The 25,659-nt window shown below is 44.8% G+C and overlaps 1 protein-coding gene across 3 annotated transcripts in view; it reads left to right on the top strand.

The window, feature by feature from the left end:
- Positions 1–25,659, top strand: part of FUT8 (fucosyltransferase 8) — a 193,543-nt gene that overhangs the window by 158,593 nt on the left and 9,291 nt on the right. For all 3 annotated transcript variants that reach the window (XM_029065383.2, XM_029065374.2, XM_029065387.2), the window contains 3 exons: positions 3,753–3,999; positions 8,054–8,230; positions 25,169–25,319. In XM_029065383.2, coding sequence (XP_028921216.1) covers positions 3,753–3,999; positions 8,054–8,230; positions 25,169–25,319 — 575 coding nt within the window. The remainder of the gene's footprint in view (positions 1–3,752; positions 4,000–8,053; positions 8,231–25,168; positions 25,320–25,659) is intronic.

The following is a 25,659-nucleotide window of genomic DNA, read 5'->3' as shown; positions in this document are numbered from 1 at the left end:
TTCGAACACCCACAGGGAGCAAGTGCCACCCTCCCTGTCCCCCCATTGCTTCTCCCTAGCCCCCACCCTCCTCCGGGCATGGTTTTCAAGGGGAAAAAAGGAAGTTGACCATCTTGCTTGTTGCTCCCTCTGCCCATCCCTCAACTTTCCCATAATCCCTCCTGCTGCTACTGAGGCGATCAGGGCCAGAGTTAGGGCCATTTTCATGGAGCAGGAGGAAGACCCTAGGGGCCCAACCCCATAACCCTTGTATGACTCAAATTGTGGTTGTGTGCTGCCACTGGGATAGGGGACACTGCTCTGTGTGAGGCGGGGAGAAGGCAGAAGGACAGTGGTCCTTTGTGGCTTTCTCTCCACTGTCTGAGACAGGGGCCTGGATGGTGGGGTGGAAGAAGAGTGTGGCTGTGGTGCCTGGCCTCTGCCCCATATGGGACGTCCTGAACTTTCTGGTAAGAAGTGTTTTCAAGTTTCAGCAGCGGGCAGAAGTGGCCTACCTCCAGGTAGAGACGAAGAATAGGTTGCCCGGAGCACTTGGCCCAGAGATCCAGACCTCTGGGCTAATACAGTGTGATGAGACATACACCGAAACACATAGCATGTGAATGTCGCCCACTTCAACATCTGCTCCTCAACCCCTTTCCTTCTCTAGTCACCTTCCCTCCCCGACTCCCAGGTTAGGGGCCTGCTGGGGAGGAAGAGTATTCAAGGTAGCACCATTCCTGAATATATCAAAAATAACTTTGCCTAGTTTAGAATTGTGGTCTTGCATAAAATGAGGGTAATGGTGTGAGCATCTTTATCGGCCATGAGAAGCACTGTGGCCTAGTGGAAAGTGCACAAACCTGAGGGTCAGAAGGACCTGAGTTCTAAACCCAGCTTCACCACTTTATATTAATAATTGTAGTATTTGTTAAGTGTTCATTATGTGCCAGGCACTTTACTAAGCACTGGGGTGGATACAAGCAAATTGCGTTGGACGCTGTCCCAGTCCTAAATGGGTCTCAAAGTCTTAATCACCATTTTACAGATGAGGGAATTGAGGCCCAGAGAAGGCTTGTCCAAGATCATGCAGCATATAAATGGAAGAGCTAGGATTAGATCCAAGGTCCTTCTGACTCCCAAGCCCCTGCTAAATCCACTGAGCCACATACCTTCCCGGACACCTTTCCACATACCTTCGGCTGTGTGATCTTGGGCAAGTCACTTCACTTCTCAGTGCCTCAGTTACCTCATCTATAAAATGGGATTTAAGACTGTGGACCTCCTGTGGGACATGGACTGTGTCCAACCTGATTAGCTGGAATCTAGTACAATGCCCGGCACATAGCCAGCACTTATCAAATACCATTAAAACAAAGCCAAAAAAATACAGTGGTGTTGGTAGGCTCTATCCCTGTTCTCAAAGAGTTTATAGATTAGTAGGGGAGACAGACATTAAAATATAGTTAGGGAAAGCAGAAAGGGAAGGGATTAATATGTAAGTGCTTTGGGAATGGGGTGAGTGTCATAATACCTAGGGGGTTCAGACCCATGTACATAGGTGATGTAGAGGAGGGAGGGAGGAAAGAGAGGTTAGTCGGGAAGGCCTCTTGGAGGTGATAGGATATTTGTAGGGCATTGAAGTTGGGGAGAATGGTGGAGGCTTTTAATGGTATTTGTTAAGTGCTCAATTTATGTCAGGCACTGTACTTACCAAATTCTAGCGTAGGTACAAGCTAATCAGATTGAACACAGTTCACGTCCCACATGGGGCTCACACTCTATCCCCGTATTACAGGAGAGGAAGCTGAGGCACAGAGAAGTTGAGTGACTTGCCCAAAGTCACAGAGCAGACAAGTGTCAGGGCTGGAATTAGAACACAAGTCTTCTGACTCCCAGGCCCAGGCTTTATCCACCAGGCCACACTGCTTCTCTGCTTTCAGTTTTAAAAGGGGAGCAAATTCCAGGCGGGGGGAGGATGCGAGCAAGAGGTTGATGGCGAGAGATATAAGATCATGGTATGGTGAGTAAGTTTGGTGATAAAGGAGCAAGCATTGTGGTCTGGGTTGATGAAGGAGAGGAGCAAGTTTAGATAAGCTGATTATCTTGAAGCTGCGGAGGAATTCCTGTTCGACACAGCAATGGATGGGAAACAGTGGTAGGCTTTATTTAAGGAGTGGAGGGACATATACTGAATGATTTTAGAAAAATGATCTGGTCCTCAGAGAGAAATATGGAGGAAAAGGGAGAGACTGGAGGCAGGAAGGTCAGTAAGGAAGAGGTTGATGCGGTAGTCAGAGTGGACTATTAGCCGTGCCTGGACCAACGTGGTAGCAGCCCGAATGGACAGGTGGTGTGGAGGTAGAATGACAGAATTGGGTAGTGGACTGAATATTTGGGCTGAATGAGAGAGATGAGTTGAGGAAAGTGTCAAAGTTACAAGCTTGTGGTGGGTTAGTTATGGACATAGTCATTTAGTAATCATACTCCCTCAGAAGAATGGCAGTTCACTGTGGGCAGGCAACATGTCACCTGCTTGTCTTGTACTTCCCATAGTAGCCCACTTCTTCCCAGTGGGTGCTCAATAAATGCTATTACTACTACTTAGTTAATACCGTAATAATAATAAAATAATGTCGGTTGAGCGACCGTATTCCTCTGTTTGATTTTTTAAATAACTATTTTGCCAATCCTGAGAAAACTACTGTTTGTGGATTAATATTTGGATGGAAAAAAACATTTGAGTTTATTTCATAATGTACAGCCTTTCATGATCCAGTCGTTCATTTTCATACGATTCTTTATTTGACTAGCATCATATTTTGAAAAATATCTTACTGGGTTTATCTTTGTGTGTTAAAAATTTAATTCAGGACATTTAATAGTAGTAAAATCTTTCAGCCTTGTATCTTTCCATGTTGTGTCTAATGGCTGTGATTTTAATGGGCAGAATAAAGTCTAGGGGAATGATCTCCTGCATTTGGCTACATGTTTAATATTTCATTATAGACTTTAGTAGAGTAGTTACAGCTTTATGAAGCTGGGCTCTGGAGGTGACAGACTGCTTCAGAAATGAACAAAATATCTGTCTCAACATCTAGTTGATAGCCAGGCAGTTTTAACAAAGAATAAACCAATTCAGTTACTGTTTTTGACAGAGTGCCAATTTACCTTTCTTGACTGTTTCACACTGATCATCTGAGATTATCCAGTTATTCCTGAAGAGGAGCAAATCTTTTTTAAAGAGAAATGTAAATTGCCTTACATTTAGAATAGTTGCTTTGAAGAATCCTAACTAGATGGAGAACTGCAGCTGAAATTTTTGCATAACCAAGGGCACTAAATACCACCCAAGTGAAATATAGGTAATAAGAACAATAATAATTGTGCTATTTGTTAAGCACTTACGATGTTCCAAGCACTGTGCTCAGTCCTGGGATAGATTCAAGAGAACCAAGATAGACCCAGTCCTTGTCTCAGATGGGGCTCAGAGTCGAAGGAGGAGAGAGAGCAGGTACTGAAACCCCACCAGATAAGGAAACTGAGGCTCGGAGAAGTTCAGTGACTTGCTGAAGGTCACAGAGTTGGCAAGTGGCAAACCCGGGATTCAAAGTTTCTTGCTCTGATGACGTACGGTGGGTTAGGGAGTGTCTCTGTCTCAGTGTTAACTTGTTCCCCTGCCCAAAAAAGAACCAAGCCAAACAGCTGCCCTGTAAGCCCTCCATGCCTACCCATCCTCTTGGTTCAGGTTGTGTTGTGATCTTGTTTTGCAGGTGAGACCAATGACAAGGACGTTCAGGTGGTGGAACTTCCCATCGTCGACAGCCTTCACCCACGTCCTCCATATCTCCCCCTCGCTGTTCCAGAAGATTTAGCCGACCGACTCATACGAGTGCATGGAGATCCCGCAGTGTGGTGGGTCTCCCAGTTTGTCAAATACTTGATCCGCCCACAGCCTTGGTTAGAAAAAGAAATAGAAGAGGCCACAAGGAAGCTTGGTTTCAAACATCCAGTCATCGGGTAGGAATATGATTTGCTATTTTTATAATGAACCATGGCAGAATGAAATAACATAAGTGAACTTTAAAGAAAAAGTGATTTTCCTGGCGAATAGATTTCCCAAACTGCCCCCAGTCTGAAGTGCTTTCAGTGTCCCCAACACCCACTCCTTTGGGTTCAGGCTCTGACTTCATCAGAGTTCATTTCTCTCCCAGTATTCCCTTGCCCCCCTCTCGATTTTTTGGCTCTAGTGAGCTGGAAAACAAGAAGTGCAAAAATCCAAAATTCCTAGACCCATAGTTGCGGGTTTTTCATCTTGGACGCGGTGGCCAAGCAGCAGAGCCAAAAAACTCCAACCTTTGTCCAAAGATGTGGGCCATTTAGCAAGGCTGGATGACCCCAGGCTCTGAGACTGTCATGGGGGAAGTCAGAATCCCCTTCTCTCAAGCATCACCTTCTCCCTCTTCTCCCTACCCCTGGCCTCACTGCTGAAAGGCTCAGATAAACCACAACTAGATTATCGAGGCATTCCTGTGGTTCCTGGGAGTCTTTAGAGAGTCCTTCCCCATATCATTGAAAATCTTTACCTCTCAGTTAATGATAATGATAATAGTAATAGTAATAGCAATGCTATTTATTAAGCATTTAGGGTGAACTAAGCACTGGGGTAGATCCAGGATAATCAGATCACTCACATTATTCCCTGTCCCAAATTGGGCTCACAGTCACAGGAGGAGGGCAAACAGATATTAAGTTCCCATTATTCAGATGAGTAGACTGATGGTTGGCGAAGTTAAGTGACTTGGGGCCATTTCCAGTCAAAACCCAGTTCTGTTACTTTTTGAAGACCCAGAACTCCATTCATTCATTCAGTCATATTCATTCAATCATATTTATTGAGCGCTTACTATGTGTAGAGCATGGTACTAAGTGCTTAGAATATACAATTCGGCAAGAGATAGAGACAGTTCCTGCCCAACAACGGGCTCACAGTCTAAACGAGGGAGGCAGACAACAAAAAACAAGTAACTTAATTTAACTCCATTGTAGTTAAATTAACCTTGGTTCTTGGCATTGCAGGCTAAAACTGACTCACAGTGTTATAGTATTTTGGGTTGTCTTGCTTTGTGGTCCTTAAATTTCCTTCTGGTGTTTTATATTTTTAAAGGTTAGTTTCCATATCCTTTTGTCTAAAGCCTGGGAGGCAAAGGAACACTTTTCATTTGTTTACATCAAGGGGTAGAAAGGTACAATCACACACATACACATATTCAGAGATGGTCATTTTTCACCTCTGATGTCAGGAAGAAAATCTCATTTTCATTATTGATCCTTCTGTCATCAGGTTGGAAATAGAGTTCCAAATTAGACAGCAGACAGCTACTGCATTCATTGATGCTGACACTGCTCCTGGAAGCAAAGAAGTAGTGTGGTCCAGTGGAAAGAGCAGAGGCCTGAGAGTCAGAGGACCTGGGTTCTAATACGGCTCTGCCACTCCCCTGACCTAGGGCAAGTCACTTAACCTCTCAGGCTTCAGTTTCCTCACTTGTAAAATTGGGGATTCAATACGAATTTTCCCTCCTACTTAGACAGGGAGCCCATGTGGCCCTGCATCCGACCCGTTATCTTGTATCTGCCCCAACGCTTAACACAGTGCTTGACACAGAGTAAGAGCCTAACAGATAATACAATTAGTACAGTTATTATTATCATCATCATTAGGCTTCTGCTTCCTTCTGCATTCATTTTTTTTATTTTGATACATATTCCATTTCATATGTAACCAGTCGACATTCATTGGGAGCTGAAATGTCACTACTCTATAATGGAGGGAGAGAATATGGACGTTTCTACATGAAAAACACTCTGCGGGGAGTAAATTGTCCTCATCCAGCTCAAGACAGACTTTCCACTAAATACTTACCGGTACTTAAGCCATAAAGAAAAAATAATCGTTTACAGTAGCCGGCCTCCAAACTTCCTGGCAGATTGCCATTCATAATTTCTAGGGAGATTATCCAGTGATCAAAGGAATTTATTTCACCTGCAGAAACAAACCACCTCTCCATAAATCACTGTTTCCTTTACAATACCATGTCAGTGGACTAAATTAGGATGTTAAACAGCCATTCACCTTTGACTTTTCAGTGTAGCACCAGCATAATTACTAAGGGAGCAAATGAGTTTCCAGAGGAAATTCCACTTATATCCCACAATGAGCTGGAATTGTCCCAGTGGGCTTCTTCTATTGAAAGCCCTTGGTAGACATTTACCTTACAGGTCATGGCAAAGTTGAATACCTTTGCAGTAAAATGTACTTTTCAGGGTTCAAAGTAAAAAGAAATTTAGAACAGTCCGTGGATCTTGAGAAAGGTCAAAGGTGCAGGGGCATACATATAGCTATACTGAGACTCCATTATTATTCACCTATTAATATTATTATTGAGAAGCAACATGGTGTAGTGGATAGAGAAGTCAGAAGGTCATGAGTTCTAGCCCTGGCTCCGCCTCCTGTCTTTTGTGTGACCTTGGGCAAATCACTTTACTTCTCTGGGCCAGAGTTACCTCATCTGTAAAATGGGGATTGAGACTGTGAGCCCCTCATGGGATAGGGACTGTGTCCAACTCCAGTTGAAGAGCATCATGCGGTGGTGTATGAAGTACAGACCTGGACGTCAGAAGGCCATGGGTTCTAATCCTGGCTCTGCCACTTATCTGCTGTGTGACCTTGGGCAAGTCACTTAACTCCTTTGTGTCTCAATTGCATCATCTGTAAAATGGGGATTGAGACTGTGAGCCCTACACGGGACGGGGTCTGTGTCCAACCCGATTTGCTTGTATCCACCCCAGTGCTTAGTGAAGTACCTGGCACATAGTAACCGCTTAACAAATACCATAATTATTATTATTATTATTCACTATTATTATTATTATTACTATCATTATTCACTTCCAAAATCTTAACCTATGTTCATTGAACTTTCAGGAATAGCCTGGAATTTTTCTTCCCACTTTGTTTACTTTATTTTTTAACATAGCCACTGAATTTTTTCCTGGTGTATCCCTGCTCTACCAAGTCCACTAGTGATGACATTTTCTCAATACTGCCTTTACCTTCCATTCTTTCATTCAACGCACAGATTTTCATATTCCGTTCTGAGTGTTATGAGGATATATGGATTTAGGGATAAAATGTAGAGTGTCTGTGGTGCATTCATTCATTCAGGGGAACTTATGGAGTGTCTACCATGTGCAGAGCACGGTACTACCCACTGAGGAGGAATACAATAAAGACCATCTGGTCCCTGAGGTCCCCTCCAGGGGCTCACAATCTAAAAGAGAGGCTAGGAGGCTGGTGGTAGCCTCATGAGGGAGGATGTCACACTTACATCATTAAGCACTTAGTTCAGTGCTCTGCATACAGTAAGCGCTCAATAAATACAATTGAATGAATGAGTGAATGAATAGACACAAGACCAACCCCAGAATATTATGGTTGAAGGGACTGTATCTAGACTTAATAATAATAATAATTGTTATAGTATTTGTTAATCGCTAACTATGTGCTGACCATTTTCTAAGCGCTGGGGTAGATACTGGGTAATGAGGTTGTCCCACATGAGGCTCATAATCTTAATCCCCATCTTCCAGATGAGGTAACTGAGGCCCAGAGAAGTTAGTGGCTTGCCCAAGATCACACAGCAGACAAGTGGCAGAGCCAGGTTTAGAACCCATATCCTCTGACTCCCAAGCCCTTGCTATTTCCATTAAGGCACCAGACTTCTTACCACCCAGACTATAAGGAGTCCCAAAAGTCACTACCAAACCCTTCCCATGTATTCTAAAATTTGTGGAGGCCCACGCTCTGCTTAAACCCCTCCAAGATCGGTCTTGGGGGGGTGGGTCAGGGATGAAGCCCCGGGACGAAGTGGTGGGAGGACAACCCAGGTCTTTGGGGGTCTTGATCAGCAGTCCTGTGGGGCAGGTGGAATGGGGAGTGCTATATTGTTTAGCTGGAAACTTACACACCTGTACTTCCTCGACGGATTCTGAACTGGTTTCCCTGGCCCCATAGAGTCCACGTTAGGCGGACAGACAAAGTCGGAACAGAAGCGGCGTTCCATCCCATTGAAGAATACATGGTGCATGTGGAAGAGCATTTCCAGCTTCTCGCCCGCAGGATGCCCGTGGACAAGAAAAGAGTTTACCTGGCTACGGATGATCCTTCGTTATTACAGGAGGCCAAAGCCAAGTAAGTTTACACACCCCTGGGTCGACATGATACTGAGCTAGGGAAGTGTACCTTCCATGAGGGAAGAACCTTGAATTTCTTCTCCTTTGTATTTGGTTGTAATACAATAACTGATCTTCTTAAAAAAAAATTCACAGTGCTGTTTGTATAAAGGAAACCCAAATGGCACATTAATGTGTAAGACTTCTTCTCAAAATCTAGCATAGCCTTGCAAATAAGGATTAAAATGTGCTAGCCCATAAAAGTGTTTAATGTCAATTTAGAAGCTGGATGGTCTAGTGGATAGAGCACAGGCCTGGGAGTGAGAAAGGTTCTACTCCTAACTCTACCACATGTCTAGTGTACATCCTTGGGAAAGTCACTTCACTTCTCTGTGCCTCAGTTACCTCATGTGGAAAATGGGGATTAGGACTGCAAGCCCCACTTGGGATGTGGAATGTGTCGAACCTGTATCTACCCCAATGCTTAGATACATTTACCATTGAAATACCATTGAAAAATGCATTTAAGCACCTAGTAAGCATCCGTTTTCACAAGATGCTGAGCTGGGGCAATTTGGAGTGAATTAAATTAATAGCAAGCTTTTCAGGAGGTGACAGTTGAAGGTTGAACAACAATTAATAATAATTATGTTATTTCTTAAGGACTTGCCCTGTGCCAGGGACTATGCTAAGCACTTGGTGGATACAGGTAAATCGGGTTGGACACAGTCTCTGTTCCATGTAGGGCTCACAGTCTCAATCCCCATTTTACAGATGAGGTAACTGAGTCACAGAGAAGGGAAGGGAACTTGCTCAAGTTCACTCAACAGGTACATGGCAGAGCCGGGATTAAAACCCATTACCTTCTGACTTCCAGGTCGGTGTGCTATCCACCACGCCGTACTGCTTCTAAATTGACATTAAACACTTTTGTGGGCTAGTAAATTTTAGTCCTTATTTTCAAGCCAATATTAGAATTTAAGAGGAAGTCTTACACACTTGTGTCCCGCTTAGGTTTCCTATATAACAATAATAATAATAATTTTGGTATTTGTTAACCGCTTACTATGTGCCGAGAACTGTTCTAAGCGCTGGGGGAGATACAGGGTAATCAGGTTGTCCCATGTGAGGCTCACAGTCTTAATCCCCATTTTACAGATGAGGTAACTGAGGCACCGAGAAGTTACGTGACTTGCCCAAAGTCACACAGCTGACAAGTGGCAGAGCTGGGATTAGAACTCCCGACCTCTGATGCCTAAGCCCTGCGAATTAGTTTTCTTTAGAAGATCAGTTGAGTATAACCAAACACAAAGGTAGAAGTAGGGAAGGATAAATAGATCAATTCAAGGGTGAGTTATCTATGGCAAGCATATGTGTATATTTAAGGTGAAGAAACAAAAGTGCCAAGGACAGTTATCAGATGGACATGACCTGGGGAAAATGGCACTTAATTAGAGAATGCCTCCTATAAAAGGTGAGTTTTCAGGAGGACTTTGAAGATGGGGAGAGCTGTGGTGTGGCGGATTTGAATGGGGAAGGAATACCAGGAGTGGAGGTGGGAGAGTCAAGAATGAGGTACAGTGAGCGGGTTAGCTTGGGAGCAGTGAAGAGTGAGAGCTGGGGCAGACTGAAAGAGGAGGTGAGAAGCAATGCTCCTTCAAGTGGAAAGTTACACAGAAGCATATGAGAGGTCATTTTCTTTACTTGGGGAAATGATACATATGTGACTCTGAACTAGGTGGTGACTTAATTGACTTAGCCCACTTTGATGTTGTCTGCGCTGCATCCACACTTAGAAATCAATAATTCATTTGGGTGTATAGATTTTGGGGCCAGACAGATGACTTGAAAGACAAAGAAGCGAAAGGTTGGCCAAAGCTCTAAGCGTAGCCTTAGGAAGATTTAGGAACTGAAAGAGAAATAGCAAACAGGAATTAAACTGAGAAACTGCTTTACACATGCTGTCCAATTCACTGTATGGACCCCTTTTGTCTCTGACACATGACGATTAATTACATGGATGCAAGCAAATTAATTGCAAGCCCTGCCAGGTCTCTGCAGTTCTCTACACCATACCAATGTGATGGTAGCTTTTTAGTCATTTTCTTGCTCCTCAGGTGTACTTGGGATTCAGTTCCTTTTCTTTTTCATGCCCACTCATATATTGGATGTCAAGTTTCAAATGCTGTTTCCCTCTGCACTCCCTTTGGATCGAACTTTTCCACTGAGTGTTAAATGTAGTTTAGAGCTCTCAGAAGGAAGACCATGAGTAACCAATCCCTGTTTTAGGGCACTGAGGCAAGAATTAGTCCCTCAACTATGCTGGAGTTACGCACACTACCTAAGGTCAGTGAACTCAGGAATAATAATAATAATGGTATTTAAGCACTTACTATGTGCCAAGTACTGTACTGAACAATGGGATTGATAGAAGCAAATTGGGTTGGACACAGTCTCTGTCCCGCATGGGGCTTACAGTGTTAATCCCCATTTTACAGATGAGGTAACTGAGGCCCACAGAAGTTAAGTGGCTTGCCCAAGGTCACACAGCAGACAAATGATGAAACCAGGATGAGAACCCCTGATCTTCTGAAGTCCCTCATTACGATAGAGTTCCTCAAAGCAATCAGAGAAAAATCTATGTATCTCTATATAGTCAGTATATGTAAATCAATATTGAGCACCTACTGTGGGCAGAGTACTACAGAAAACCAAGTAGAAAATATTATAGAGTTAATAAACATGATCTTTTTTATAGTGTTGGTTAAGCACTTACTATATGTCAAGCACTGCTCTAAGCACTGAGGTAAATAGAAGGTAATCAGGTTGGACACAGTTGCTCTCCCAAATGGGGATCATGGTCTAAATAAGAGGGGGAACTGGCAATCAGTCCCTGTTTTGCAGATGAGGAAACTGAGGCCCAGAGAAATGAAGTGATTTGCCACAAAGCAGAGGCAGGATTAGAACCCAGGTCCTCTGACACCCAAGCCCAAACTTCTCCCACTAGGCCATGATGGTTTTAGCTCAGGGAGCTTACAGGCTAATAGGGGAAACAGACGCCTAAATAAAATACAGATAGGAAGAAGCTATAGAGTAGAAAGATATGAATGTGAGAGCTAGGGGTGGGAGGTGAGTATCCATCATCTTAAGAGTCACGGAAGTGCTCAAGTGGCATTAGGGGATGATAAAGGGTCGGGCGATGAGAAGTGGACCCAGGAAGGCCTCTTGGAAGAGCTGTGATTTCAGGAAGATTTCAAAATGAGGAGAATCGGGGTCTGCCAGATGGTGAAGGGGGAAGAAATTCCAGGCAGAAAGGAGGGGTGGGAGCAGGTGGTCATCATGGGTCAGCTGGGTGCGGTGGAAGAGGAATAAGGATACAATTGGTGTGGAGTGGAGAGAGTCGATTGGCTGTCTTAAAGTTGATGGTCTGGAGCTTCTGCTTGATGCAGAGAGGACTGGGCAACTATTGGATGCTTTTGAGGATACATGTGTGGAAAAATCTTTAAGAGAAATAATCTCAAAGTATGAATTGGGTAGGGGAGTGACTTGAGACAGGGGAGTTGGCAAAGAGCTGATGCAGGAGTAATGTTGCCTTCTCCAGGATTTGGGCCTTCTCCTGGAGCCCAAGGAAAGGGGAATGAAGCCGCAGGAAAAGAGAACATACTGAGAAATCAAAACCATGGTAGCTCTCAGCAATAGTAGTAGTGGAATTTATTGAGAGTTGACTGGATGCAGTGCACTGTACTAAACTTTAAATTGTGTATAACTTTAAATTGTGTATATGTATAAGCGCTCAGTAAATACCATTGATTGACTGATTTATTGCTTAAGCACTTGGGAGGTACCAAACGGAGGGCTGACGTGTTCCAAGGCCATGAGGAGCTTTCACTTTTATAGGGGAGACAGACATAAAAAATATTTACAAATAATCAAAATAAATGATTGAGCATTCAATTGGATAAGCATATATCCAAAATATATGAGTGCTGAGCATGGGTATAATTACAGAAGTGTTAGAGGTGGCTGATGGATTTATACCACTTGGTATTCTGGGAATTAATCGAGGAAGGCATTCAGAGGACTTTGAGTAGTCTGGATGATTCCAAGTCGCAGGGATCAGTATGGGCAGAGAGGTGAGTAGGCTGGATGATTCCAAGTTGCGGCGATCAGTATGAGTAGAGGGGAGGAGGCTGGGAGGTATAGTTGGAAAGGAACAAGGGAAAACAAGTTGAATGAAGAAAACCATTATTTTAGGTCAGGTGTATTTGTGGAGAACCTTGAATCAAGCAAATCACTGGTATTTGTTGAGCCTTTACTTTGTGCCATGAACTGCGCTAAGCACTTGGGAAACAAAAATACACCAGTAGATATGACCTCTGCCCTTGCGAAGCTTTTGGCCCATTTGGAAGGAGGCATAGGGGAAGTCAGTGGAGAGTTATGTGTCAAGCAACACTTCAAAGAAGAAGATTCACCCAGAACTGTATAGTATAGCCGGAAACGGGAAGAAGCTGGAGATAGGAAGATCAACAAGAAAGCTGATTCAGTAGTATAGCTGAGATTTGATGAGAATTTATACAAAAGTTTGGGCAAATCTAAGAGATGAGAAGGAAAACCCAACAGGATTTGGCCGTAGACTGAATGAGAGACTGACGACAGCGAGGAGTGAAGAATGATACCAAAGCAGTATGGAGTAGTGGATAAAGCACGGGCCTGGGAGTCAGGAGGTCATGAGTTCTAATGCCAGCTCCGTCACTTGTCTGCTGCGTGACCTTTGGCAAGTCATTTCACTCCTCTGTGCCTTAGTTACCTCACCTGTAAAATGGGGATTGAGACTAGAAGCCCCATGTGGGACTGGAATTATGTTCACCCCGATTTACTTGTATCTACCCCACTGGTTAGTACGATGCCTGGCACATAGTGAGCGCTTAACAAATACTGTAATTATTATCATACCGAGGTTTCACGCTACTGAGATGGACAGGATGATGGGGGTTAGCAATGAAGGTTGAAAAAGTTGGGTAAGAGGAGTGGGTTTGGGGAGAGATGAGTAGTCCTGTTTTAGACAGAGCTCAGACATAACAGTCTAAGTTGTAGACAGTTTTAGACAGACCAGTGTTTTAGGTTCCAGTGGGATATCCAAGCGGAGATATCCTCTAAGTCAAGGGAGCTGCTCATTAAAGAAGAGGTCGATTTGGGAGTCATCCACCTAGAGATGGTAATTGAAATGATGTGAAAGGATGAGTTCCCCGAGAGCATGAGTGTAGAGTGAGACTGTGTCTGAGTGATTAACCTGTATCTACACCAGCAGTCAGTACACTGCTCATCGCATAGCAAGTGATTAATGAATGTCTCTGTTATTATTATGTGCAAGTCACTTAACATCTCTGCACCTCAGTTACCTCATCTGTAAAATTTGGGATTAAGACTGTGAGCCCCATTTGGGATGACCTTATTACCTTGTATCAACCCCAGCTTAGAACAGTGCTTGGCACATAGGAAGTGCTTAACAAATACCATTATTATATTATTATTATTGTAATGAATACGAAGAAGAAGAGTCAGGGACTCACGTTAGAGCCTTAGGGGAAGCAGCTAATCAATAGCAAAACTGAGAAAAAAACATCAGAGAGGTAGGAAGAGAACCAGGTCAGTGCCAGATCTGCAAAACTGAGGGCAATTGTGGATCGAGAAGGAGGGAGTGGTCCATGGTGTCAAAGGCGGCTCAGGGGTCAAGAAGGTTTGGGACTGAATAAAGAAAGTCCTTTGGATTTTGGCTCTAAAGAGACCAATGGTGGTCCTAGAGAGTGCAGTCTCAGTGAAGGGGAGAGGTTGAAAGCCTGACTGTAGTGAGTTGCTGGAGGGGTAGTAGAGACAGAAGGTGGAAATGACTCATGGGGCAGGGAGATGGAGGGTTAGAGTAGGGAACAGAAGGATCCCGAGAGGGATATAATACTATACTATATAATACTATAATCCTTATAAAATATAATACTGGAAATACTTGAGCGTGTTCTAAGGCAGAGGAGAAAGGACCCTCAAAGGCCAAGGGGTCACAAGTAGCTCGGAGGGGAGGGAGGTAAGAAGGGGTAAGTTTTTTAGGAGGAGAGAGTGGACGGGCTGGATCAGGGGCTCAAAGAGACAGGGTGGATTTAGAGAGCAGGTGGAAGACTTCCTCTTAAGCAATAGCTGGGAAGCAGGAGGAAGGTGAGGAAGCAGAAGTGGTGTGACGTAGTTGAAAAAGCACAGGCCTGGGAGTCAAAGGACCTGGCTTCTAACCCTGGCTCTGCCAATTAGCTGCTGTGACCTTCGGTAAATCACTTCGCTTCTCTGTTCTTCCGTTCCCTCATCTGCAGAATAGGGATTCATCGCCAATTCTTTCTCCTACTTAGACCGTGAGCCCATTTGGACTGTGTCCGACCTGATTGACTTGTATCTGCTGCGTGCCTAGAACAGTGCTTGACACACAGTAAGCAAATACCATAATGATAACGATAATGATGAAGTGGCTGTAGAGTGGAAGAGAGTGAATAAGGGACCTTTGGGTAGCTTCCACTCGAGGGTTTGATTTTTACCAATAGATGAGGTGGCTGTGCTCATTCTAAGCTATGAGGCAGGAGCAAGACTGGGGCCTTCCCAGGAGAATTCAAGGCTTGGGAAAGTTGATGGGGTTTGTGGACATGGGAGTTTTGAAGGGAGCAATAGTAAAATTGTGTGGCAGAGGCTGGTTTCTTTCTCTTTCCGGTTCTCACTGAAGTTGTTGTTCTACTCCACAACAGAGGTGTCAGCTGAATTCACTCGCGTCCCTGTGGGTGGGTGGCAGAAGGACTGTGAATGTTTACCTAGTGCTGGGGCAGGAAAAGTGTGTGTGTGGAAATCTATGTGAGTGAGGCTGAGGAAGTGTGCGTGTGTGTGTGTGTGTGTCTCTGTGTGTCTGTGTGAGTCTGGAAAAATATGTATGGCTCAGTGTCTGTAGCTGAGTCTTTGTGGCTGATCGTATATGGCTGTATGTGTGATTCTGGGTAAGTGGTCTGTGCATAAGTAGCAATAATAATAATAATAGTGATATTTGTTTATCGATCAATGGAATTTATTGAATGCTTACTGTGTGCAGTGCTTGGGAAAGTACAATACAATAGAATTAGCAGACCTGTTCCCAGCCCTTAACAAGCTTACAATTTAGAGGGGAGAGGGGGAGACAGAGAGTACATGAATAAATAATCTATAATATATAATTTGATCTGCAAAGTGCTGTGCATTTGGGGGTGGGGTAATTATCGAATGTCCAAAGGTGGCAGATCCAAATGCAAAAACATGGCAAAAGAGAGAACAAGTGTAGGAAAAGAGGGATGAATCAGGGAAGGCCTCTTGGAGAAGATGTAACCTTAATAATGCTTTAAAGGTGAAAAGAGTGGGTGGTCTGGCAAATATGGAGGGGCAGAGAGTTCCAGACTAGAGGGAGAATGCGGGAAAGGGGTCAGTGGTGAGATAGACGAGATCAGGGCACGGTGAGTAAACTGGCACTAGAGGAGTAGAATGTCTGGGCTGAGTTGTAGTAGGTAATTAGTGAGACAGGTAGAATGGGGAAAGCTGATTTGTTAAACACTTACCAAGCACTTATGAACACTATACTAAGCACCAGGGCAGGTACACAGTAACCAGGTCAGACCCAATCCCTGTCCCACGCTGGGCTCACATTCTAAGTGGGAGGAAGAACAAGCGAGGAAACCAAGGCGCAGATAAATAACTTGCCCAAAGCCACACTGCAGTCAAATGGCAAAACCCTGATTCGAACCGAGGCCCCCTTACTCCTAGACCCATACTCCTTCCATTAAGCCATGCTGCATCTTACCTAGGTGTATGACTGTGAATGAATGTGTGTGTGTGTGGTCTGCTTATGTGTAATTCAGGGTGGGTGTATGTGAGTACGGTAAAACCTTGGGAAGGTGTGATTCTGGCAAAGTGTGTGTGTGGCAGTGATTGTGTATGTGTCTGTATGTTGGGCTGGGTTGTGTAGTTGGAGTCGGGGCAGAGAGTGCTGCTGTAGCCATGGCCACGGGACTCAGGGATCAGGGTTAGGGAAACCGTCCCTGCTTTCATCGTTCTAAACTTGAGCGTTGCCAGATCATTTCCTGTTCCAAGTGCTTAATACAGTGCTCTGCGCACGGTATGTGCTCAATAAATTCGATTGAAGGAATGAATGAATGACTTGCTTAAGCGAAAGTGAAATGAATCTGTGGGCAGTGACATCCGCCCAGTGGCTGCTGAGGGAAGGTGGGCAAGTGACGTTTAATGTGCATTGGCAGGGAATTTGAAGAATGTTGTGGATGCATTCCATCTGAAAGTAAGAAAAGGATTTAGGCAACATTCTATAAACGGGTCAGTGTCGAAGACCTTTGAATCCCAGAATCATAAAAGTCAGAGGAATAGGATAAACTTAACCCCATTATTCCTAGCTATACTTCACGCTCCGTAGAGCCAGTAAACACGGGGAAACTGGAAAGCCAAATTTTTCTATTAGATTGTAAGCCCTTTGAGTTCAAGGACTGTGACTTTTACTTGTTCCAAGTGTTTAATACAATGCTTTGCACCCAGTAAACCCGCTGTCCGGTGCTCTGCGTACAATGATCATACAGAGAAATGCTCTGCACAACGAAGGTCTCCAATACAGTACTGCATACAGTATGTCCTGCACACAGCAGGTGTCCAGTTCAGAGCTGTGCACAAAGTAGACCCCTAGTGCAGTTCTCTGAACACTACAGATACTCAGTTGATTATGGTGAAGTGTCTTGCTCATACACCAGTAGACCTGAGGTGTATATAACCACATCTGGACGTTGCTTTGCCGAACATTTAAAATCTGCTCAGATGCAGAGGCTTTAGAGAAGGAGAGCTTGTTTATCCACTGTGTATTTAATGAGACCTCTTTAATGCTGCCTGGTACCGGGATTACAGGTTCAGGGATGAAGCTTTTTAAAATGAATAAAATAATGGTTCCCGGGAGAGCACCTGAGTGGCGGCAGCTTGAAAATGTGCAGAAGTATCAGGGCATGAGGTTCATTAGAGTGCTTGGCACCTGCTGGGCTGTGTAGAATCAGGGTGAGAGAAGATTAATCTTTCTTCTTTTGCTGCCTCAAGGTAGAGCTGCTTGGTTTTGATTGAGTGGGAGAAAGCTGTTTGAATGGCCCCTGGAGTTTCCACGCTCGAGAAACTTGTTTAATAATTTTGCCATTTCTCTTCAGAAAACCTTTACGTGAAGGATCAGACACCCTTGAACATGGTGGCCTGGCAGTTTCTAGTTAAGAGACAGGGAATTCCCTTTTGCCCTCGGTACCCCCTAGGGGAATTCTGGCTGCCCTAGAGGGAGCCAGCTCTGGACTCTGAGGGTCTGATCATCAACTCAAGTCTCGTGAGGACAGACTCAATCCATCAGTCAGTAGTCATTCATCAAGAGCTTGCTGTACTCTTGAGAGCATACGGCAGAGTGAGTAGATGTGGTCAGGAGCTCCCAGGCTAGACAGGGTAGACAGGAATGTATTTTTCGGATAGGAGGGAAGGGGGAGAAGAGTGCTGCTCAAATGGCAACAGTATTTCAGAGTTCTCCTCGACACACCCCCAACTATCAAAGATGAGGCTCTGCAAAACTTAGGAATCCTTCCAACAGGCACTTGTGGTGATGAGAGCTATAAAAAATGGCAAAGCATTTGTACCCAGTGGCATATCCACTGAGATATACAAGCTTATGGAGGGCTCACTGCTTAGACACTGACACGGGATCTCCCTCAACTCGTAGACCATGAGGGAGAAAAGAGGGACTTGCAAAGATCCACCATCATCAAGAGGGACAATCAGTTTGCAGACTGATCTGAAGCCTAATCTGTCTATGGACTGTAAGCTCCTTGTGGGCAGGACATGTGTTTACCAACTCAATTGAATTGGACTCTCTGCACAAAGTATGCGGCAACTATTGATTAGACTGTGGCAACTGTATGTGATTTGGGGCAAGTCATTCACTTCCCTATGCCTCAGTTTCCTCAACTGTAAAAGGGGATTCAATACCTGCTCTCCGTCCTATTTCAACTGTGAGCCCCCCAGGGCATAGGGACTGTGTCCAGCCTGACAAACTTTTATCAACCCTTTCGCTTAGAATGGTGCTTGCCACATAGTAAGCACCTAACAGATGTCATAATAAGTACATAAACTATCGAAGCATCTGAGATTCTCATGCCTCTCCGTTGCTGGCAAGAGCCTAGCCAGGGTACTCCAGGAGCGAGGCCTGAAGAATCTTGTCCAATGAACAATCCCTGAATCACCCTATAATTTCATGTCCCTGCATGGCACCGTGGGCGTGATCTCTACAGCACGTCAGCCAACGGAAAAGTACAAGGAGCAGCACCGAGGCTTCTGGACAGCTTTCAAGGACTGTAGGAAAGCATTTGACACCATCAGATCTGGACTTTAGAAATTACTTACTGAATTTGGCTGCCCTGAATCAATCAGTGTGTTTATTGGGTGTATACTGCAAACAGAGCACTGTTCTAAGCACTTGGGAAAAGTAATAATAATAATGTAATAATGTTGGTATTTGTTAAGCACTTACTATGTGCAGAGCACTGTTCTAAGCGCTGGGGCAGATACAGGGTAATCAGGTTGTCCCACGTGAGGCTCACAGTTAATCCCCATTTTACAGATGAGGTAACTGAGGCACAGAGAAGTTAAGTGACTTGCCCACAGTCACACAGCTGACAAGTGGCAGAGCCGGGAGTCGAACTCATGACCTCTGACTCCGAAGCCCAGGCTTTTTCCACTGAGCCACGCTGCTTCCCCTAAGTACAATAGTACAATAGAATTAGTAGACTAACTACAGTGTATTGTTCTCTCCTAAACAGTACAGTGCTTGGCACACAGTAAGCGTTCAGTAAATATCACTGATTGATCCCTGCTGTAATTGGGGAGGCAGGCACTAAAGTAGTAAGTGCTCAGTAAATATGATTGAATGAATTGAATGAATACAGGTAGGGAATACATCTTGAAGGATATGTGCCTTCCATAAGACTCTGAAATAGGGAGAGTAATTGTCTGTCGGATATGAAGAGGGAGGATGTTCCAGACCGGAGGCGGGACTTGGGCGAGAGGTTGGCGACAAGATATATGAGCTCGATGTACAGTTAGAAGGTTAGCTTTAGAGGACTAAAGTGTGCAGGGCTTGTAATAGGAGAATAATGAGGTGAGGTAGGAGGGGGCAAAATGATTGAGTGCTTTAAAGCCGATGGTAAGGCGTTTCTGTTTGATGTGGAGGTGGATGGGCAACCACTGGAGGTTCTTGAGGAGTGGGGAAACATGACCTGAATGTTTCTTTGGAAGAATGATCTGGGCAGCAGAGTGAAGTGAAGAAGAGTGATTGGAGTGGGGAGAGATAGCAGCGTGGCGCAGTGGAAAGAGCATGGGCTTTGGAGTCAGGGCTCATGAGTTCGAATCCCAGCTCTGCCACTTGTCAGCTGTGTGACTGTGGGCAAGTCACTTAACTTCTCTGTGCCTCAGTTCCCTCATCTGTAAAATGGGGATGAAGACTGTGAGCCCCACGTGGGACAACCTGATTCCCCTGTGTTTACCCCAGCGCTTAGAACAGTGCTCTGCACATAGTAAGCGCTTAACAAATACCAACATTATTATTATTATTAGATAGGAAGCATGGAGGTCAGCAACGAGACTATTACAGTAACCAAGGTAGGATAAATTCTTGGGATTAATGTGGTAGCAGTTTGGATAGAGAGGAAGGGGTGGATTTTAGTAATGTTATGAGGGTCGAACTGATAGGATTTAGTGATAGATTGAATACGTGGATTGAGTGAGAAAGATGAATCGAGGATAATACCAAGGTTTCAGGTTTGTGCGATAGGAAGGATGGTAGTGTCATTTACAGTGATGGGAAAGTCAGGGGAAGGACAGGGTTTGGGTAGGAAGATCAGGAGTTCTGTTTTAGACATGTTAAGTTTGAGGTGATGGGAGGACATCCAAGTAGAGGTGTCTTGAAAGCAGGAGGAAATGCGAGACTGCAGAGAGGGAGAGAGATCAGGATTGGAGAAGTAGATTTGGGAATCATCCATATAGAAATGGTAGTTGAAGCCATGTGAGTGAATGAGTTCTCCAAGGGAGTGGGTGGAGATGGAGAATAGAAGAGGTTCCAGAACTGATCCATGAGGAATACCCACAGTTAGAGGGTGGGAGGCAGAGGAGGAGCCCACAAAAGAGGCTGAGAATAAGCACCTATTAGGATAGGAAAAGAACCAGGAGAGGACAGTGTCAGTGAAGCTGAGGTTGGATAATGTGAAATATGAAGCAGAGTGAAGAATGTCCCGGAGAAGAATGAGACTCGAGGTCAGCAAGGAGTCTGATGCAGTAATTAAACCAAGATGTGACCAGTAGTGGGTTTTTTTTAATGTTATTTGTTTAACACTTACTGTGTACCAGCTACTGTACTAAGCACTAGGGTAGATACAAGATAATCAGGTTGGACACAGTCCCTGTCCCACATGAGACTCACAGTCTTAATCTCCATTTTACAGATGAGGTAACTGAGGCACAGAGAAGTTAAGCGACTTGTCCGAGATCATACAGCAGGCAAGTGCCAGAGTTAAGATTAGAACCCAGGTCCTCTGACTCTCAGGCATGTGCTCTATCCATTAGACCACACTGCTTCTCTGTTCATCCCCTGAGCCCCCTCCCTCCCTACCCTCCTAAACGTGGAGGGGATGAGGTTTTCAGCAGGGAGCCTCTTCCCGAAGAAGAGAAACCAAAAACACTTCTGAGAACCAATGTCAGCTTCCATTTTGACCCACTTTGGGCTGTTCAGGGCCATTTCAGTGACCGCCTCTTTACAGGGGCCAAATTAGCAGCATTCCCCACTGTTTTCCCTTCAGAACATATCTGACATTTTCTTCGTCTTCCAAAGCATGAGCTGCGGTGGGCAAAATGTCAAATATAATGAGGGCAGATGGAGCTGAAGCACAGTGCCAGTTTGAAGCCGTTCAGAGAGACTGTACCTTGACGACCATTATCACTCAGAGTCGGTGGGAAGAGCTCATCATCAGCAGTGAAATTAAAATGCTAAAGCATTTGTCAGTGACATGGAAAGAGTTCCAGGCTCAGGCACTCGTGATGCTTATTCTGTCCTTAGAAATCTGCCTTCCCCCCAACCCCGGCCCCACTGCACCTAACCCTTCACCCCTGAAGAGATGCTAATTGAAAGATACTCTCCCTGCCATTAAAGTCTCCATTTTCCATCAAAAATGAAGAAACGATGATGGTAAGCCATCATTGCAGTTCTCTCATTGGCTTAGGAGGGGGTCTTGTGAAGTGCAAGGTCAAAGTGAAAAGCAGCATGGCCTAGTGGATAGAGCAGGGGCTGGGAGTCAGAAGGGGCTGGAATGCCCTCCCCTTTCATATCTGTAAGGCGATCACTGTCCCCACCTTCAAAGTCTTATTAAAAGCACATCTCCTCCCAGAGGTTTTCCCCGATTTTGCCCTCATTTCCTCTTCTCCTAGTCCCTTCTTCATCACTCTTCCACTTAGATTTGTACCCTTTATTCACCCCACCTTCAGCCCCAAAGCATTAAGGTACATATCCATAATTTCATGTATATTACTATCTGTCCCCCTGATACTGTAAGCTCCTTATGGTCAGGGACCGGGTCTGCCAACACTCTTTTACTGTATTCTCCCAGGTGCTTTGCACACAGTAAGTGCCCAATAAGTATGATTGACTGATTAGCCTGTATCAGCACTTAGGACAGTGCCTGACAAATAGAACCACAATTATTATTGTTATTGTTGTTGTTATTGCTACTATTATTAGTGCAGAGGCGGAAAATAACAGGAGCATCACAGCCGGGCCAGGAAAGACATTTCAGGAGAAAATACAGTCTCACTAGACTTCTGCCTCAAGCCAGATTGGAAGACCTGATTCCAGAATCGGTCCCACTGTAAAATCACCCTTCTGTCAGCCATCATTTTAGTAAGGAAAGGTTGCTTGCTTTAAAACAAGATGCAACCTTAGCCATCTCCGCGAGCCTACATCTCTTCAGGTTGTCAAGCCTCACCAGGGCTGTGCCGCTGACTCCACCCTTGTCCAGCCCATGCACAAAAAAACGGCTGTTAGTGCTGAGCGGTAGATAATCATCATCTCTCAGGGTTTCAGAGAGAGTGAAAAACAACCTGATTGGAAAGAGAGGAACCTCTCACACAGCCCCAAGCCAGCCAAGAGCAAGGAAACCAGGATTTCCGAGAAGTCCCCTTCTGCGGGTGAGTCAGACTTCTGCCTGAATCCAGTTTGTACATTATTCACGACCAATACACAAAATATTGGCATCCACATGCGGTTAGGTAATGGAGGCCCAGCTGTGGTTGGTGAAAGATTAGAAAATCCAAAAATGAATTTAAGATATGTGGAGTGCTGCCTAAGCTTGCATCTGGCTTCTCTTCCATTTTCTAGACAGGCCCATTTACCATCTCCCCATTGCCTTCTCTAGTGAGAACCCACAGATAAGGCCAGTCAATCAATCAATCAATGTGATCACAGATCATTTCACTCTCTTCTCTTCTCTATAGCAGCTCAGAGCTAATGAATTTTTGTGGGACCTTCCCCCGCCCCCCATGTGAGGCTTGAGCACATTACATCATGCTATCTATGATGGTATTGGAGCAGTCTCCCCATTTGATCTGATTAGCACCTGGTGAGGAGTCCTCCCCTCATCCCCACATTCCTACACTGGCTCCCCAAGATGGAAAGGAGGAGAATTTGGAAGTGGGAGCAGGAGAGCTTTGTGGAGAGAAGAGGAGGTTGGCTCTCGGAGAAGCTCATTTGTGGTGGACTCTAGCTGGTAGTAGTGAGGTTGTCAGACGTTAAAGACAGAAGACATAGGAGATGATAGGAGAGTTGCTGAGCAAAATAGAGGGCAGAATAATTGGCGCTGGCCAAAGTCAAGTCGAAGTCACAGAAGTTGGCTTGGTTTCTGGATTTTTGCCAACAACACTCAGCTACTGGAGTCCAGCAGCCAGTGGAGGAAGTTGACTGCTGGGGTGATTCAGGGCCAGAGGACAGTGGTGCAACAACGTTGGAGGGACAAGCGCGCTGAGTTGAACCAAGCGGCCAGCAGTTGAAGATGTGGCCTTTGCATCTAGGGATGGGAGCTTTGTTAATCCAGTCTCTAGAGCTCCCGCTAGGAGTGTGATTCTCTAAGTGGGAAAGAGGAGTCAGAATCATTAAGTATTCATTATTGGAAGGGACTCCTGCCTCACATTTCACACTTCTATCTGTCGCCCAAGCTTCTGATGAGAATGTGGATGATGAGAAATTGTAATGAGTGGTAGATAAGAGCGAAGACTTAAAATGACTTCCAGGCTTTGCAGTTAGGAAACAGGGAGAATAGTGATGTGTTAATCCTGTGGGAAAGTTGGTACGCTGTCAGGGTATAAGAGGGAAGTGTTAGGACTGAGATGGTAGCACAGCATCCAAGTGATGGCATTTGGGAAAATGCAAGGAAGGTGGGAAGACCAAGGCTGGAGATGCAGATATGGGGATCATGTGTGTAGAACTAATCTTTGAATCCAAGCATATGGTTCTGCTCCCAAGAGCGGGAAATAAGAAACAAAGGAACAAAGAGCCAAGGATTGAGCTGTGGTGGTAGCACACGGCCACACAGCCTGGCGTTCTCCTCTTGTTGGGATGCTGAGGTCTATTGTGGTTGGCTTGAGGGCCAGAGCTACTTTCATTCCCCCACAGCGCACTGTGAGAGTCGAGATATTCTCCCCTGCCTCTCCCCCACCACCCAACAAGAGCAAAGGGGGAAAAAAATCACAGCCATGTAGCTTGGGCTCCCTACCTTTGGGGCTCCTAATTCCAAGGGCACAACTGGAGGTCCAGGGCCATTCTCGTAGTCCCTCTCTTCACTGAGCAGTCTTACCCCTTGCAGACCTCCATTATAATGTCCTCTCCAACAACTGCCCGGAGCAGTGGGGTGCCCAAGGACTGTGTCCTTCAGTTGTTGATTTCCCTCTTCAAACTGTTTAACTCTGACTTGTTTTTCTTGTTGATCAGATTATATTCTTCTTGTTTTATGAGTCTGTCCTCCCCATTTAATGACTAGCCCTTCTGGGGGCTAGGGACTGTTTATGAACTAATTTCAGGGCATCACTCTGTTATTTAATACAGGGCACGTTAAAAGTACTTAATACAGGTCAATATTGATAATAATAATAAACCTATTAACAATAGTCGAAATGAAGAGCAAGAAGAGAAAAAGTAAACAAATTTCAGTATTTTGCTTTGAATGTTTGTTGAGTCAGAATTTCTCAGCATGCAAGCAATGAATAAGCAGTGAATTAATTAAGAACCTTGGGCCTTCCCACAGCTTTTCCAGGTTCTTAGGGTAAATGATTCCTTCAGCTCACATATGTACTGAGAGAATTGGCTTAATATGTGCCAGTTCAGTCAGTCAGTTGTATTTATTGAGCACTTACTGTGTGCAGAGCACTGTACTGAGCCCTGGGGAGAGTACAGTACAACAATAAACAGACATATTCCCTGCCCACAATGAGCTTACAGTCTAGGTAGACAGTAATCAAGCTGGTTCACCCAGTGAAAGGGTCCATTCAGCGCCAAACTTTAAGCCAAACAGGTAAACATGTGAAGAGATTGTGGAGAAGATGTCAGGGAAGGGGTCTCTTCACCATGAGTCCACTCAGGGATTGTCCAAGGCTGCTCAGGTCTGAGCTCAGCTGTGGAGTTTCTCCCACTCCGATTTCATGACTCGTTGTGCAAATCAGAACTCTTCTTCCCAGCCTGGAAGATGGACACTCTGCCTGGCCTCAGGGATGGACTTCTTGTTAAGACCAGGGAGATTTCCAAGCCATCTCACTTCATTGCCTTCACTCAGCTGCGGTTGTTTGTTTGTCTTTTCAGGTATCCAAATTATGAGTTTATCAGCGACAATTCCATATCCTGGTCCGCCGGGCTGCACAATCGATACACCGAAAACTCGCTGCGGGGTGTTATCCTGGATATCCACTTTCTCTCTCAGGCAGACTTCCTGGTCTGCACATTCTCTTCCCAGGTAAATTGCCATGGAGCATCGTACATTTCTAGCTACCTACTGCAATATTTTCATTCCTTCTCAGGGCTAGAAGAATTTGTTTTCTTTAGTTTTCATTGACCGCCACTTTGTGAGTTCAGGTGTGATTTTGGAATGGTCCTTTTTCATGGAAGCATGAAAGGGATTCGTAAAATAGCTATTTGAGAGCCTTAGATGTTTAGCTATTTGTGGGCAATAGTTCAATGCCTCCTACCAAAGCCAGTTACTGGAGTTGTTGAAAGCACTTGGCTTGTTCTCAGCATTAAACAGAAACAGAAAGCAATTAACATTGCTTAATACTTTCTGATTTTGCAAAGAGCCA

This window comes from Ornithorhynchus anatinus, chromosome 1 (genome assembly GCF_004115215.2).
Source record: "Ornithorhynchus anatinus isolate Pmale09 chromosome 1, mOrnAna1.pri.v4, whole genome shotgun sequence".
In the NCBI taxonomy this organism is placed as follows: Eukaryota; Metazoa; Chordata; class Mammalia; order Monotremata; family Ornithorhynchidae; genus Ornithorhynchus; species Ornithorhynchus anatinus.
The sequence above is the reverse complement of the archived record's forward strand: the minus strand, read 5'-3'. Positions and strand labels throughout refer to the sequence as shown.